The 13,893-nt window shown below is 38.9% G+C and overlaps 1 protein-coding gene across 5 annotated transcripts in view; it reads right to left on the bottom strand.

Moving 5' to 3' along the window:
- PLEKHA5 (pleckstrin homology domain containing A5) overlaps positions 1-13,893 on the bottom strand; it is a 157,280-nt gene that overhangs the window by 16,551 nt on the left and 126,836 nt on the right. For 4 of the 5 annotated variants that reach the window (XM_019515612.1, XM_019515610.1, XM_019515614.1 and 1 more), the window contains 7 exons: positions 11,635-11,746; positions 11,355-11,401; positions 9,549-9,669; positions 4,973-5,088; positions 3,773-3,982; positions 2,880-3,041; positions 1,565-1,689 (listed from right to left, as the gene is read on the bottom strand). In XM_019515612.1, the coding sequence (XP_019371157.1) occupies positions 1,565-1,689; positions 2,880-3,041; positions 3,773-3,982; positions 4,973-5,088; positions 9,549-9,669; positions 11,355-11,401; positions 11,635-11,746 (893 nt within the window). Of the gene's footprint in view, positions 1-1,564; positions 1,690-2,879; positions 3,042-3,772; positions 3,983-4,972; positions 5,089-9,548; positions 9,670-10,276; positions 10,466-11,354; positions 11,402-11,634; positions 11,747-13,893 lie in introns of all 5 variants that reach the window. The other variant, XM_019515613.1, reaches the window with a different exon arrangement.

The raw sequence follows: 13,893 nt of genomic DNA, 5'->3' as shown, positions 1-13,893 counted from the left end.
ACCCCCATGACTCCTGAGAGTGGGCGCAGTGACAGGGAGCCACATGGGCTGCAGATGCCTATCCTGCTGACAGAGAAGGGAGAAGGGAGGGTTGGCCACAACAGTATGATGCTCCTACACAGCCCTGTAGCCACCCCCTGCACAGAAAGGGAGAGCACTCATTTTATTTTTGTTTCAAAACAGGAGCTGCCTTGGGCAGCAGGGAAACAGGAAGCAGCTGGGTCCACACAGGGGAGAAGGGAAAAAATTCCCCAAGCAGTGATGCGCATGAACCTGTCACCATCAGCTCACACACACCTACAACTCACCCTGCCACCCCCCACACACCCCTACCAGTCCCTTGCACTGTGGCATGGAGAAGCACAGAGGCCAAGCACAGTGAAAAGCCACTCCAGCTGGCCTGGGAGATGGCTACTGTGGGGGACAATGGGGCACAGCTCCCCAGCACTGCAAGAGTGGGGCGGGTGGAAATGATTATTATGGTGGAGGTAGGAGGGGGAAAATGTAAAAGATTTAAAAAGGAGAAGTCCAGCATAGCCTGGCTGCTTCACAAGGGGATGGCAGTGGTGTCTCCATCTTTCTGTAGCAGGCAGCGCCTTTCACAGCACGAAGAGCTTAGAAAGAAGCAAAGAACTGAGGAAGGATCAAAAGAAAAAAGAGAGAGGGAGATGATTTGAAAACATTATTTTTCTTTCACCCTTGCAAACTCTCCCAATCTATCCCCCTTGCTCCCACACTCCCCCTCTCTCAGACTGCCCTGCCCCACACTCTCTCCCTCTCTCCTCGATACCTCTTCTGATTGTGATCAAGGGGGCAGAAAATTAAAACAACAACAACTACATTTAACCTGGCTCAATCAATTGATCTATAACACAGGGAAACAATCCCCTTTCCTCCTCCTCCCCCGTCAGCGGTCAGCATGACAGACATCTTCAACCTGTGCAGCTCGTTGTCCCTACACCCACTCCCTGGAGGCATGGGGGTCTTTTGATGGGGTCCTGCACACCCACCAAGAGACCCTCTTGTCTCCCAGGAGTGGGGGCAGTGATAGGGAGATAGGCATGGCCAATCCCCCTTCCATCCCCCCTCCCCCATCAGCAGTAAGCATGACAGGCATCTCTAGCCCACATGGCTCCCTGCCAACAGGGGACTAGCAAGGCCTTCAAAGGCAACTGGGATGCCAGTGGACAGCAACCTACTTTGATTCATGAGCGGACCTGGTATTGAAGTTCGATTCACTGGTCTAACCTAGATTGATTAAGTCTAATACCACATCAATCCAGGTCTATCTTAGACCGGGATTCGCCATTTTTAAAGCAGTTTATGTGTTCCAAACTTCTGTCCCAATATGGGTATAGACTGGTTTCCGACCACCTAGACCAGAAAAAGTGTAACGTCTGTACCTGGCCTCTAAGGTCACAGTCCTACTTTTCTATGAAAGTAACAAATAGAAAAATTAATTTCTGTTTAATTATGGCTCCTTTAAGCTAGCTGCTTGACCAGATCAACTGATAAATCCAGTATCATGGCTGCTTTGAGTCATGTAGCTTTATTTTTTGTTTACCTGGAATCAATCTCATGTGCTTTTTCCAGTTTCTTTTGTTTTTCTGCCTTCCTTTCAACATTTACTTCGTTTGGCTCAGATACAATACAAGTGTCTGACAACAGGAGATCATCGGTTTTTGTCAACTTAAAAAAATTGAAATCATAAAACACATTAAGGAAGTCATAAGTACATACTGAATATTGGGGGTAGGAAATTTGAGGATTTGAGAAATAAACTCTGTCAACAGGGCCAAATTTTAATCATTATTGTACTGGAATAACAGTAGAATTACCCCACTTAAGTAATTTGCATTAGCACTATAAAAAGACAGTGAAGTAACTTGAAGCATGAGAATTCTGTGGCATATGTAGAGCTCCCTGGGAGTTAAAGTATTTGGACTGCAGTTTGCGTGCTGTACTTGTATCCATGAGAAACAGGGTAGTGATAAAATAACAAATAGTTACAAGGATACATTCAGCAGCAGCTTGAAGGTTTTTATAAGTTTTGATTATATATACCCAATCTCTTGATACAATACTCTTCAAAAGGCTCATATAATGAAACAAGCTTTCTGGGAAATATTTTCAAAGATGGGTAGTAGCTTTTAATGACACAAACTTGTACCATTACCTTGCAAAACCCTGAGAATAAAACTAAAAGGAGAAAAGTACAAAGGAGATATGAGAGAGGCACAGCATACAAGAACAAGGGGTTCAGTGAAAGAACTTGATTGAGTCTGCTCTTAGAGCTGTTCTAGTTAAAGTGTCACCCCTGCCACTCGCAGACCACATGTAAAAGTACCCTAAAGTGCCACCCTGCCCTGCCTTCTGCTTGACTTTAGACTAATGTGGCTAAGTACCCCTCTACTTATTTACTAATTAATTGAAAAATTGCTGTGCTGGCTCTGAGGAGAAACAGATCGGTCACAAACTTCACCAAGGAAGTCAGAAAGCTAAATCTTAACAGTTCTTTTTCTTTTTTAAAAAAGATAGGTGAGGTTATTTACATAAGTGGTCTGTAATTGAGGGCATTATGGAAAAAGTGACTTTTGGACGGGGGATTTCAAAGTTCCAGCAAACCTATCGTTGGCTACTTGCAACAGTAAGAGGGAAAGATACAATGTGATGTAAAATGGAATTGAAGAAGAGCTGAAGCATATCCGAGTAAGAGAAGCAACTTTTCAATCATATACCAGTATGATACAATTTGGGTAATTTGTTGAAATGTTACAACAAAAACTGGCACATTTAAATAACATATTTTCTATAATCCCACTCCATTTAATCATTCCCAGCAAATTTTATGTCTGAAGTCGTATTAAATAGTTTAGTACCTTTTTGGTAAAATCCACATTATGCTGTTGTTGTTCATTATTGTCTTTCAGTTGTGCTATTCCTCCTAGAGGAGTTTCATGATTTTGCTCCAGATTATTCTCTCTGATGGCACACTCTAATTCCTTTATGTTACTAGACAGTAAATCATCCTTTCTTCGATTCTGTAAGACAATATGATACTCAGAGGTACTGAATGGCATTACTGCATACTACCTTGTTGTTCTTATCCAAGACGTACATTATCTTGTCCACAAAAAAACACCTATACATGCTCAAACTGAGAGCTGACCATCCCATTTCCTCACATTTATGTGCCAGATTGTTACTATAATGAAAGATACTGCTACTGTACATACAACTATAGTTAAAATTCCTTTTGAAACCTAAACTTTGGGCTTCCTGACTTTTGTGCAAAACCTCCAACTGTAATACACTTCAGTGGCAGTTTGTTGCTTATAGTAGTTTGCCATACACTTTATAACTACATCATACATTAAGAGGGAGGGGAGCCTATAGTTACCCTTAAGTTTACACTACCCAACATTTTCCACTATAAAAGATTCCTGCACATTGTTTTTAAAGGTCCAACCTTTCTATGGGTTGCTGAAGGCCTTTTATATTGGCATCGTCAGGTAAAATAAATGCCTGTTCTTTATTCCATGAAATTCAGTTGATGCTTAGCTGAGTTATAAACTGGGAAAAACTTCCTTTTCTCTCTCTTTCAATTTGTGCCCCTAGGAAAATTCTGGCATCCTACTATACATGAAAAATTAAATTAATAAATCCCACAGCCATGCCATCACTACACACCGTTTGACTTAAGCAATCGGTTAAGCAATCTTAAACAGTCATTTGACCATATTTACAGCATGCTAAGGGACTTTTGGCATACCTGTGTCAATTTAAATGGATTCTCCCTGAAAAAAGATGGGCTTTGGGCAGGAGACTGATCTGATATGCCAATAATATTTATTCCTTTTTTCTTCTCTCTTAGACAAGCCTGCTGGTGCCGCTTTATTCTTTCCATCTGCTCCTCCACAGTCATTCGAGGCCGAGTGCTTTCCGCCAGACATAACTGCTCCACTGCACTTCTTGGTCTTTCCTTAAAAAGGGAAGAATTTTTAACACCTTTCAAAATGAAACAATGTTCTGAACCACCTGTTCAATCTGTTTAGCTTGACAGGGACGAAAATACTGGGTACCTAACAAATGCTTCTATCCAGTAGACAAGGTCATAATAAAAACAAACTGATGGAAGTTGAAACCAGACAAACTCAATGTAGAAAGAAAGGTAAAAATATTAAGGGAGAAAATGATGAGGGTGATTAACTGTTGGAACAATTACTAAGGGGAGTGGTGGATTCTACATTGCTCGATGTCTTCAAATCAATACTGGATGCCTTTATGGGAGGTATGCTTCAGTCAAATGCAAGGTACTGGACTCAAATACGTTTGCTAGATGAAGTTTAATTGCTTGTGAAGCGCAGAAGATGATTAGATGATTTAAAAATTCCTTCTGGCACTATGCTTTATGAATGAGTACAGCTGGACACATCTTGTTTTTAGGCCAAGACTAACCAAGTTTAACACCATTTCTGAGTTTTTATACTATATGCAATCTAGAAAAGGTTTGTAAAGGGAATGAAGTAAAACTCCATATGATATTTGTAAAATAAATGTTGATCAACTAAACCAGGGCTTTACCTTAACAAGGCTAATAGTTTTATTGACTTGTAGTCCCAAAACAAGAAAAGCACTTATTCAGCATCCTGTCTAGCTGTAATACTAGTGACTATTAGAAAAATCTTACATGCTCAGTTGCTTTTCTCACAAGCTTGTAGCTTTCTGCCAATTCAAATGTAATGAAGTCTAACAGTGTTCTGGTCAAAGTAACTTTTAAAATAATGCCATTCCTTCCTTAGATATTGTGTCTGCTAAAGAGCTACATTTCATTTAATTGAGGATAACATGATGTTTTATTTAAACTAGATCAAATAAAACAAGATACAGCATTCAAGGAAAGAACAGGTCCATGAATTGAACTTAGAAAAATTGCTATACATCTTAAAGCTTTCAAACTGGCTTTAAATACCGTTCTTAAATCTATCTTCTTGTTTTTCCTTAAAGTGACATAAGAGGCTATTGTTGAAGATTCTGGAGTGGGTGATTTGGTTCGGGGAGGCACAACTCCAACAGGAAAATGTGAACCTATAAAACAAAAACAGCAACTTAACTATTATCTTTAACAGCACACACACAACCTTATGGTTTTTCTTAGATAGTATAGGTTGTCAGGATGTGAAAACATTCATTAACAGGTGTTCAATGTTTCACTTACCATAAACTCTGATGCTTAACTACTATATCTGCAATTATCTTTTTCTGTTTAATGAAACCCCTGTCAAACTGAAACCTGGTCCTTACTTAACCAAATGAGTTAAAAGAAATCAACTTAAAAATGTGTTCCTTTTTACCTTGATGATGAATAAAGCTGAATTATTTTTATTAAAAAAATTTTAACCTCTTATTTTTGTTTAACCTCAAAACATCTAGAAAGTTAAATATGGTCTTCCTTGGTTTTCTTGGAAGCATTCATATAGGCCTTGGAGAACAGTTCACGGTCTTAACTGAAGAGGTAGCAGCCTTCACTAAAGTTTCATTGTCCCAAAATATTAAATCCTCAATTAAATAATGGCAGTAAATAGGTGTTAAAACAGTCTCTCTAGGACCTGAATTTGCACGCCCAAGGAAAGCTGAGCATCTACACAACTCAAGATAAATTTAACAAATCTTTCAATCTTTTCTTTAGATAAAGTTGTAATAAATGTAGAGCACAAACTCATTTTTCTTCTCCGTAATCCTTTACCATATAAAAGTTTTCCTGTGTCATTTCCAGGGCTAGAAGTTTTACATTATCTTTCTGTCTTTAGAACTTTCCTCTTCCTTGTTGATGTACAAGAGACAAACAGGAAGAAAATAGCTGACAGAGGGGAAACATTCAAAATGACTAGTTAAGTTTATCTGGGGCAATAAGAAACCTAAACTCAAAATTTCCATCCTGAAAATACCACAGCAAGAAGGGGACCAAATGTTAAATATTATTAATCAAGCCAGCCAAATTAGAAAGCTGGTGTATCAGATAACATCAATTCACAGTAAGTACTGGGTAAAGATAGAATAAACTCTTCCAACAGTCAGACTCAATGTTACCAGGGCTAAAGAAATCTTGCAGGCCACCCCATTACGAGAGCAGTAGTGGAAACATGGGATAATACATAAAAGAAATTAAGCTCGTACTAGTAATCTTTACCATCTATAGGTAGGGTGATCATAAGGAAATCTAGGACATCTGGGACACTGTTGTGTCCCCCCTTCCCCTGCACTCTCACAAGTCAGCAGGGGTGGGACAGTGTGCCTGGCAGCCAGCAGTGCCTGCCTGCCCACCTGCAAGATGCTCCGTGCTGCTCCGACTCCTGGCCAGACCATGCCCTGCGCCCCTGTATTTTCCATTATAATTCTCAACAACTGGCTGGGACCAGCTTCTGAAGTCCAAGACTGTTCTGGTTAAATTGGGTTGTACAGTCACCCCACCTATAAGTAATGATGTTGAATTTAATCCTAATAAATTATTATGGAGTTTTAGTATGTGGGAACATATCCATATACTGCAATTTGGACAATTATTCAACACAATATATATTTAAACATTGAAGAAATACAACATAAAACAAGACATTAAAATCCCATTTGTCCAATACCAATTGAGACTATTTTCAACACATCCTCAAAGAAAGGTAGAAGACATTAGAGGAAATCTGAGACTTTGTGAAAATACTAGTCACACCTGTGAAACACACCTCTATTGCATGTGTTACATAAAGCAATTTTAAATAGCCATAAAGAAGAAAAAATCATTCATGAGAAAATGATCAGATATTAGGGATAAAGAATGGGAGATTATATGGAACAATTCACACATTCATATTTATGACAATAAAGAAGAAAACTATTTTAAAAAATTCTTTCACATCATTTAAGAGTTGTAGAATACTGATCACTTATTTTATGGTAGCTACAAGAATTACAACTACAAAAGCCTGAAAGAGAAGCAACACTCCTAAATCACTGATAATTTCAAAAAGTTTAGGAAGTTTTAGCACTGGAAAAGTTGCCCTATCAAGTCAACATTCCATAGGGGAGAAAGGAAAGAAAAGAGGCTTACTTAGAAATCTAGTGGAAATTCCTGGGATTTGATGTACAATAATCTTATACCCACCTTAAATCAAAAAAAATTGAGAAACCTTTTGAATATTGCAGGAAAGTACAAGTTTTATAAGCCAACAAATTTGGAATGAATTTGAAATCGAAAGCAGAGATGGGCAGAAGATAGTAAGCCCTGTGTTGTACAGAGTTCTGAGGAAAGAGGGGAAATGAGGGCAGGTTACAGATATGAAGAAACAGAATTTTAATAATGACCATGAAAAATAAAGGAACTGTCGAAGACTGAAAGAAGAAAATAAAACAAAGCTCTCCTCTATGAATTAAAGGAAGCATTCTTGATGGAAGATAATTTCTGTCTTTATGTACAGATTAGGGAATTGGATCTTTACATGTTACGTTTGTTATTTGATCAATTGGACTCATTGAGAAAGTTAAACAATGACTGATAGTCTGAAGTGTGCAAAGTAAATTGAATAGAGAGGTGGTTAGCCATGTTACTTTGAAGTGAAGCAGAAGATAGGGCAGTAGGTGGCTGCCTACAAAAGCCCATTGGTGTCCCTTCTGCCTCTGCTGAAACTATCGGTGATACAAAGGAACAGAACAAAAGGCTAATTGAAACCATGCAGATATTAAATTGATACACAGATGACTATAAACTGTGCTGTATGTAGACCCTAATGAAGAACTGACTGGTTATTCCTTTTCTAGCATTGTGAGGATTTCTCTGCTTTCCCTTTTTTTTTTTTTTTGAAGTCAGAACAAACAACAAAAAAACCAAATAAAACATATAAAAAAAAATCAAAGTAGTCACTAGTGTGGACAGAGCTAGCAAAACACAGCTAGAAATTACTACTATAAAACTACCACCTTCAGCTGATATGGAAGAAGTCTCCCTCCATTTGCCTGCATGGAGGGTCATAGTAACTTTTCAAAACATCCGTTTCAAGATAAGAGACTTTAGCGTCACCTATTACTCTGGGAGACAGACAATCATATTACTTCTCCATTGATGGATCAAGATAAATATCACAGAAGGCTAAGGAAAGAATCACCATGAGATTGCTTTATTTAGTCCCTTTTGGTTTCACAGTGATCATGAATGGTATTCTTTAAATAATCTGAAACTTAAGTAGTTCTCTGACTGTTATGGCCACATCATATATCATTTAAAGCGTACTTAGTCACCTACATGTGATCCTATTCCAGCCAACACAAGTCCCTGAAAAACTGTTTGTGTCTATTTAACCTTAAAACTAAGTCACAAAAAGCAGCAGGAACATGCAAGACTCATTCATTTTTAGTATTAATAGTTTTTTTAGACTCAAGCAGGGTGGGATAGAAATAATTCTCTGGTTGCTCCCGACGCTGCTGCCAAAATATAAGCCTCACCTGCCCGCCTCCACTGTGCATGCTCCAAACCCAAGACTGAGGCATGAGACACACTCCAGAGATATTCCAAAACACTACTCTCAAGATGTTTGTTTGTGGTGCACTTCAAAAGAAGTGGTGGAGGCATTCTCATTGCCTCATTTCTGGGTTAGGAGTATATAGGTGGGGGTTTATTTCCAGCACTACCTTATGGCCAGATTCAGCCAAGAAGCAAAACACCAGGATGTCCTGAAATGTCGACAGAACAAGACAAAAAGGAGTGACTTGCTGGCAGAGGCCACTACAAGTCTCGTATATAAAACAGGCTTTTAGGCACCTTGCTCAGATATTCCCCAGTTTGGATTTCTGGAGGTATTCAACACATACTTCTAATATTGAGAAGATCTTGACAACTGCATTTTCAGATGTCAGGATTCAACAAGCTGTTTTATACATTGTTACCAAGGATATTAGATTCTTTAAGTGAGAGCGTTCCCAGTGAAGGATTATACTGAGCAATGAATAGCTTCCATGGGGTTTGGATGAAGAAGAGAATCAGAAGCATTCAGCCCCTGCAAGGATCTTTATTGGGAGTATACTCAACAAGACAGAAGGCAATTCAACAATTACTAGATTAAAAAAAGAAAAAGACATTGTTTCCTTGTCTCATGAGTCTGAACATTCTGTGGTGCTGCCATTTTAGACATTCCGGTGACAAAGTTGAAAGTTGGATTCAGGAACCAAATAATTGTTCAAGGGTTAGGACAGAAAATGGGTAATTGTTCAAGGGAGCAGTGTGTGTGGAATATGAGTGATGTGATGAGACACAATGTCAGTAAGGATTTCAGGGGTGCTGTCAAGCTGAATATTTGATTTTATTGTGGTTTTACTAAGTGACATCCTTTCCTTAACATGTAACTAAATGATCATCTTACTGTCAAAGTTTTTTTAGTTGAATTAATACATAAACTAAAAAACAAACAAACAATGATGTGGTTCCTATAGTTGGTTACAAGATTTTGTATTGCTTGAGTAACATCCTGAAAAACAGTTGGGAAGTAGCACGCTTAGGTACCAACCTTTAGCTGTAGAAGTTTCTGACTCTGAAACTGGTTCAATCTTTTCTTCTCCATTAGATTCATCAACTTCTGCCACTGTTGTTAATTCTGGTTCACTCTTATAAAGTCTATAATCAGGAGCCTAGAGGATGAGAATCATAAAATGGACAAACTCCAGTTAAAGTAGTGGAAACATCTATCTTGCTGGTGATTTTTGATCTAATGTAATGCTATTTTTAAATAACTTTTCACTGCTCAAGGGATAATATAGCAGTATTCAATTCACTGTTAACATGAAACAGTGGCTGCTGATTTCTGAAAGATAAAGAAAAACAAAATATGGCCAAAAATGGGAAGGAGCAAACTTACCATTATTATGTAATATTGAGTCCTAAGAAACAAGAACTACCTTTAAAAGGGTTTGGCAAACACATGGCTTAAGACTAGTGTTTGCACACTTTTGTAAGATTTCAGAAAAACCTGATTTTGGAAAACTGACCAAATGCATGCAATCATCCCAGGAGATTTGCTTTGGTGCAATATAAAACAAACTGTATGTCTTAGAACAGATTTATATATGCAGGACTGATGAAAATGTCAAACACAAAAGATGCATCTAAAAATAAAACTGATTAGCCAAAAAAGAAATTCCATGACACAGAAGCAGCCAGATGTCAAAATAAAATAGTGACAGTGCAAAGGAAGGGGGGAAATGCTTGAAGTACAATGTGGCAATTAAAGCCACTTACACAGTGAGATCCATTTCTCTGATATCCTTGAACTTGGTGAATCTTCTTTTCTTCCAGCAGATGTACTGGGCCCCTGCTATAACAGAGCAAGGAGCTGCTATCACTGGGCAGAGGGGGGATTATGGGAGGATGCTCTGTAAAGTCATAGGACCGAGGGAGTGGAGGACGAGGTGGGACTACTTCCTCTTCCTAAAGATTGTAGAATAGTCATCTTATTTAGATGTGTACACCTGTTACAATTATATATAACTCTTAAAAAGTATATTACTATAGCTGTATCAGATTCATATTTTGGAACTAAAGAGACACTGTCACGCTAAAGAGAGATGATAAAACTTAATTGTGTTATAGCACCATGATTTAAGATTAGAATACTTTTTAAAATCTCATTTTCACCATTTACACTACTTACTTTCTCCATGTCATGCAGCTAGTTATATCTGCAGTTTTAGCATTTGAATTTTATGCTCCTCATGAATACATCTGAGCTCACTGATTTAATTATGTATCTATTTTCCCTGAAATTCACTATTAAAAGATTTCCCTGTACATTAGGTTTTCTAAAATTTTTAAAAGCCAAATTTAAATTTTGAATGCAAGACAAACATGACAATGTCCCTTTAAAGCTATGATTTCTAGACATTATAGGCCTGGTTTTCAGACAGGTTAAGCATTTCAAATGATGTTGGATGATCAGGCCTTCTGAGAACCAGGCTGCACATGAGAAAAGACATGTAAAGCAATATGTTTTTCTACATGAAATGTGCGTGCGTGTGTGGGGGGAAATACAGGGTTCACATTTTTGGGGTGGGAGCCTGGGGACAGGAAGAGGTAAGGAATGGGGAGAGAGAAATATGAATTGGTAAGAATGTGAAGTCACAGAACAAATAACAATTCAAGAATCCCTATCTGGAACTTTACTGTTGAGAATCAGTTCTGTAGTTCGGTAATAGACATGCCTATTTAAAAATACTAAATATGCATGCCAAACATCTTTAAACCAGTTAAAAAGTAATTTCTATTCACAGCATTTATAATTTAGAAATTCAGTAATACTAGAAGGTACAAAAAAACATACCTCATTTTTGTACTTAATAGTTGAAAAAGGCTTGGATGCAATGATACCTGTTCAAAAGAAAAGAAGAACATGAAAGTGTGTTTTCAGTGAGTAACAAACACTAGCACACAAGCCAGCCTCTATTGCCCATAAGCTCAGATGCTAATTTAAAATGGTAATTAAATTCAGTTGTTGCTTTTTTTCCCACTTTTCAATTGAGCAAAAGCAGATAGAAACTTTGCCCCTTAGAAGAACAACACAATACAATGGTAGTGTTAACAGATGAAAGTGGCCAATTTACCCGCCTCTGTAGAACTTCTTTGCTGTTTATGCTTGCTCAAACCTTCCATGACATCTTGAATTCTCCATAGTTCTTTCTGAATCTGAGCTCGCTGTATACCTGCTGACTCAGTCTGCAGTAAGGAAACATTATATATGGGCAAGTATATATCTGGAGAATACTGATTTTAATTTTCAGACAACATCACAAACACAAGAGACAACTAAGGTTTAGGAAGCAATGTGATTAGCACTCTCCCATCTCACATTGATAAGCGATAAGAAGTTATGGAGGTTAGTGGTTAATGGAAGAGCTGCCATCACAGCAACTGATAGTTGAGACACCGCTGTGGCCTACTGCAGGCCTGACAGAAGCTTTGCACATCTCATCCTCCAAGAGGGAGGCGAAGCATTCTGACAGCTTGGCTAGTGACACAGGAAGACAAGATATCTCTGAATATACAATGCAGAATGGAAACTGGGGAATTCACCACTGAGCTAACTAAAGCAGCTCTGTTCAGTAGAATAATTGTGTACATGTTAAACTGTTTGCACATCTGTCACTGGCCAGAAGGGAACACCAACAATACAGACTGATGGGTGGATCTGACAGACATTTAAGGGACCATGACTATTAGATATGCAACATAAATCAAGAAACTGGCTGGGTGTTAAGAGGAGAAAATCTATATTTAAATGAGGAAGCAGCCAGCAAAAGAGATAAGAAGCAGTGTGATTACATGCAGTAAAAGGTTAGAAATTTCAGCAACTGAAATAAATAGCTGGCCAAAGTCTGTGGCAAGATTTAGTCACCTGACGACACACAATACCTATCTATTTATTAGTTACCTCTCCTGTGTTTTAGGTTCCTGTCAAACATTACACATTAACCAGCTAATCGCATCTTAAGTTGTGGCCCGGCCGCACGTTGAAGCAATTAATAGCATCATAAAAAAGGGAATAAGCCACAAAGTTATTCCACAACAATGTATAATAACTTTGTGGCTGGTTCCCATCACACCATTATCATCATATGCTGGTTCCTATCGCACACTAAAGCTGGGAGCCCAGTTCAGCTGACGAGTCTCCCAGCTGCTGGGGCACACCATGTCAACTGAACTGACATGGCTCCCAGTCGCAGGTCGGCACCATATGCCCCTGAGTCTGGGAGCCTGCACCTGATGGGGCTTCCAGCCACAAGAGCATGTGGTGCATGCTTGCAGCTGGGAGCCCCATCTGCTGAGGATGCTCTCAGTTGCAGGAGCTTGCTACTTGCTGATACAGGGGGGAGCCCAGGATTGTGACTGTAGTTGCAATCATGATCCCAGGCTCCCACTGCACTAGCAGTAAGGTGTGATGGAATCTGATGCTCAGCCCCACAATCACACCTCCTGCCATACAAGTGTGGTATGACAGGAAGCACGACTGTAGATCGTGTATCAGAACGCATCATGCCTTCATCTATACATCTGGCAGGGCCCTTAGAGTAAAACAACCCCCAATGCAAACTCTTGAGCAAGTTTGCACAGGGAACGTATACAAGGATAAAAGGAAAAAACCCTCACTTCCAACCCTGAAAATAGTGTGAAGATGAGAATCTCAGCAAACTGTTGAATAAATTATGCCTCCATGACCATGCAGGATTTGGGTAAGTGACACTGTTTCCTACAGAACTTTCCTGCTCCTGTCACTACCTCACCATCTCCCTTCTACTGTGGTATGAGGAGAGATGTTCTACCATGCCTAGGCTTATGGTGTTTTAGTGTTCCTTATTATTTGAAAAGTTCAGGACATAAGTTAGTTAGCCAGACCTCTACACTGACATCCAAAAAATACTAGGAAGATAGCAAACATACCAACAATTAACACCTGTGTAAGAAGGGAAAGCATTTTTATTCAGCGTGATCAAGCATGTTTCTTTGTTATTTCGAGCATGTAGCTAGCTCGGTTGCCTGATAAACACTTAGGAGAAACAATTTGCTTGTTAACTATCTAAGATGATAGAATAGTAAGCAATGGTCTCAAATTGCAGCAAGGGAAGTTTATGTTGAATATTAGGAAAAAAAATCTCTCACTAGGAAGCTGGTGAAGCACTGGGACAGGTTATCTAGAGGTGGCGGAATCTCCATCCTCTGAGGTTTTTAAAACCTGGCTCGACAAAGCCCTGGCTGGAATGATCTAGTCAGGGACGGTCCAGCTTTGAGCAGGATTTGGATTAGATGACCTCCTGAGGTCTCTTCCAACCCTAATTTTCTATGATTCATTTAACTTCAAGTAAGTT

This window comes from Gavialis gangeticus, unplaced genomic scaffold, assembly GCF_001723915.1.
Source record: "Gavialis gangeticus isolate Ggan-Ray unplaced genomic scaffold, GavGan_comp1, whole genome shotgun sequence".
Classification (NCBI taxonomy): Eukaryota; Metazoa; Chordata; order Crocodylia; family Gavialidae; genus Gavialis; species Gavialis gangeticus.
Note: the sequence above shows the minus strand (reverse complement) of the source record. Positions and strands in the feature narration are given on the sequence as shown.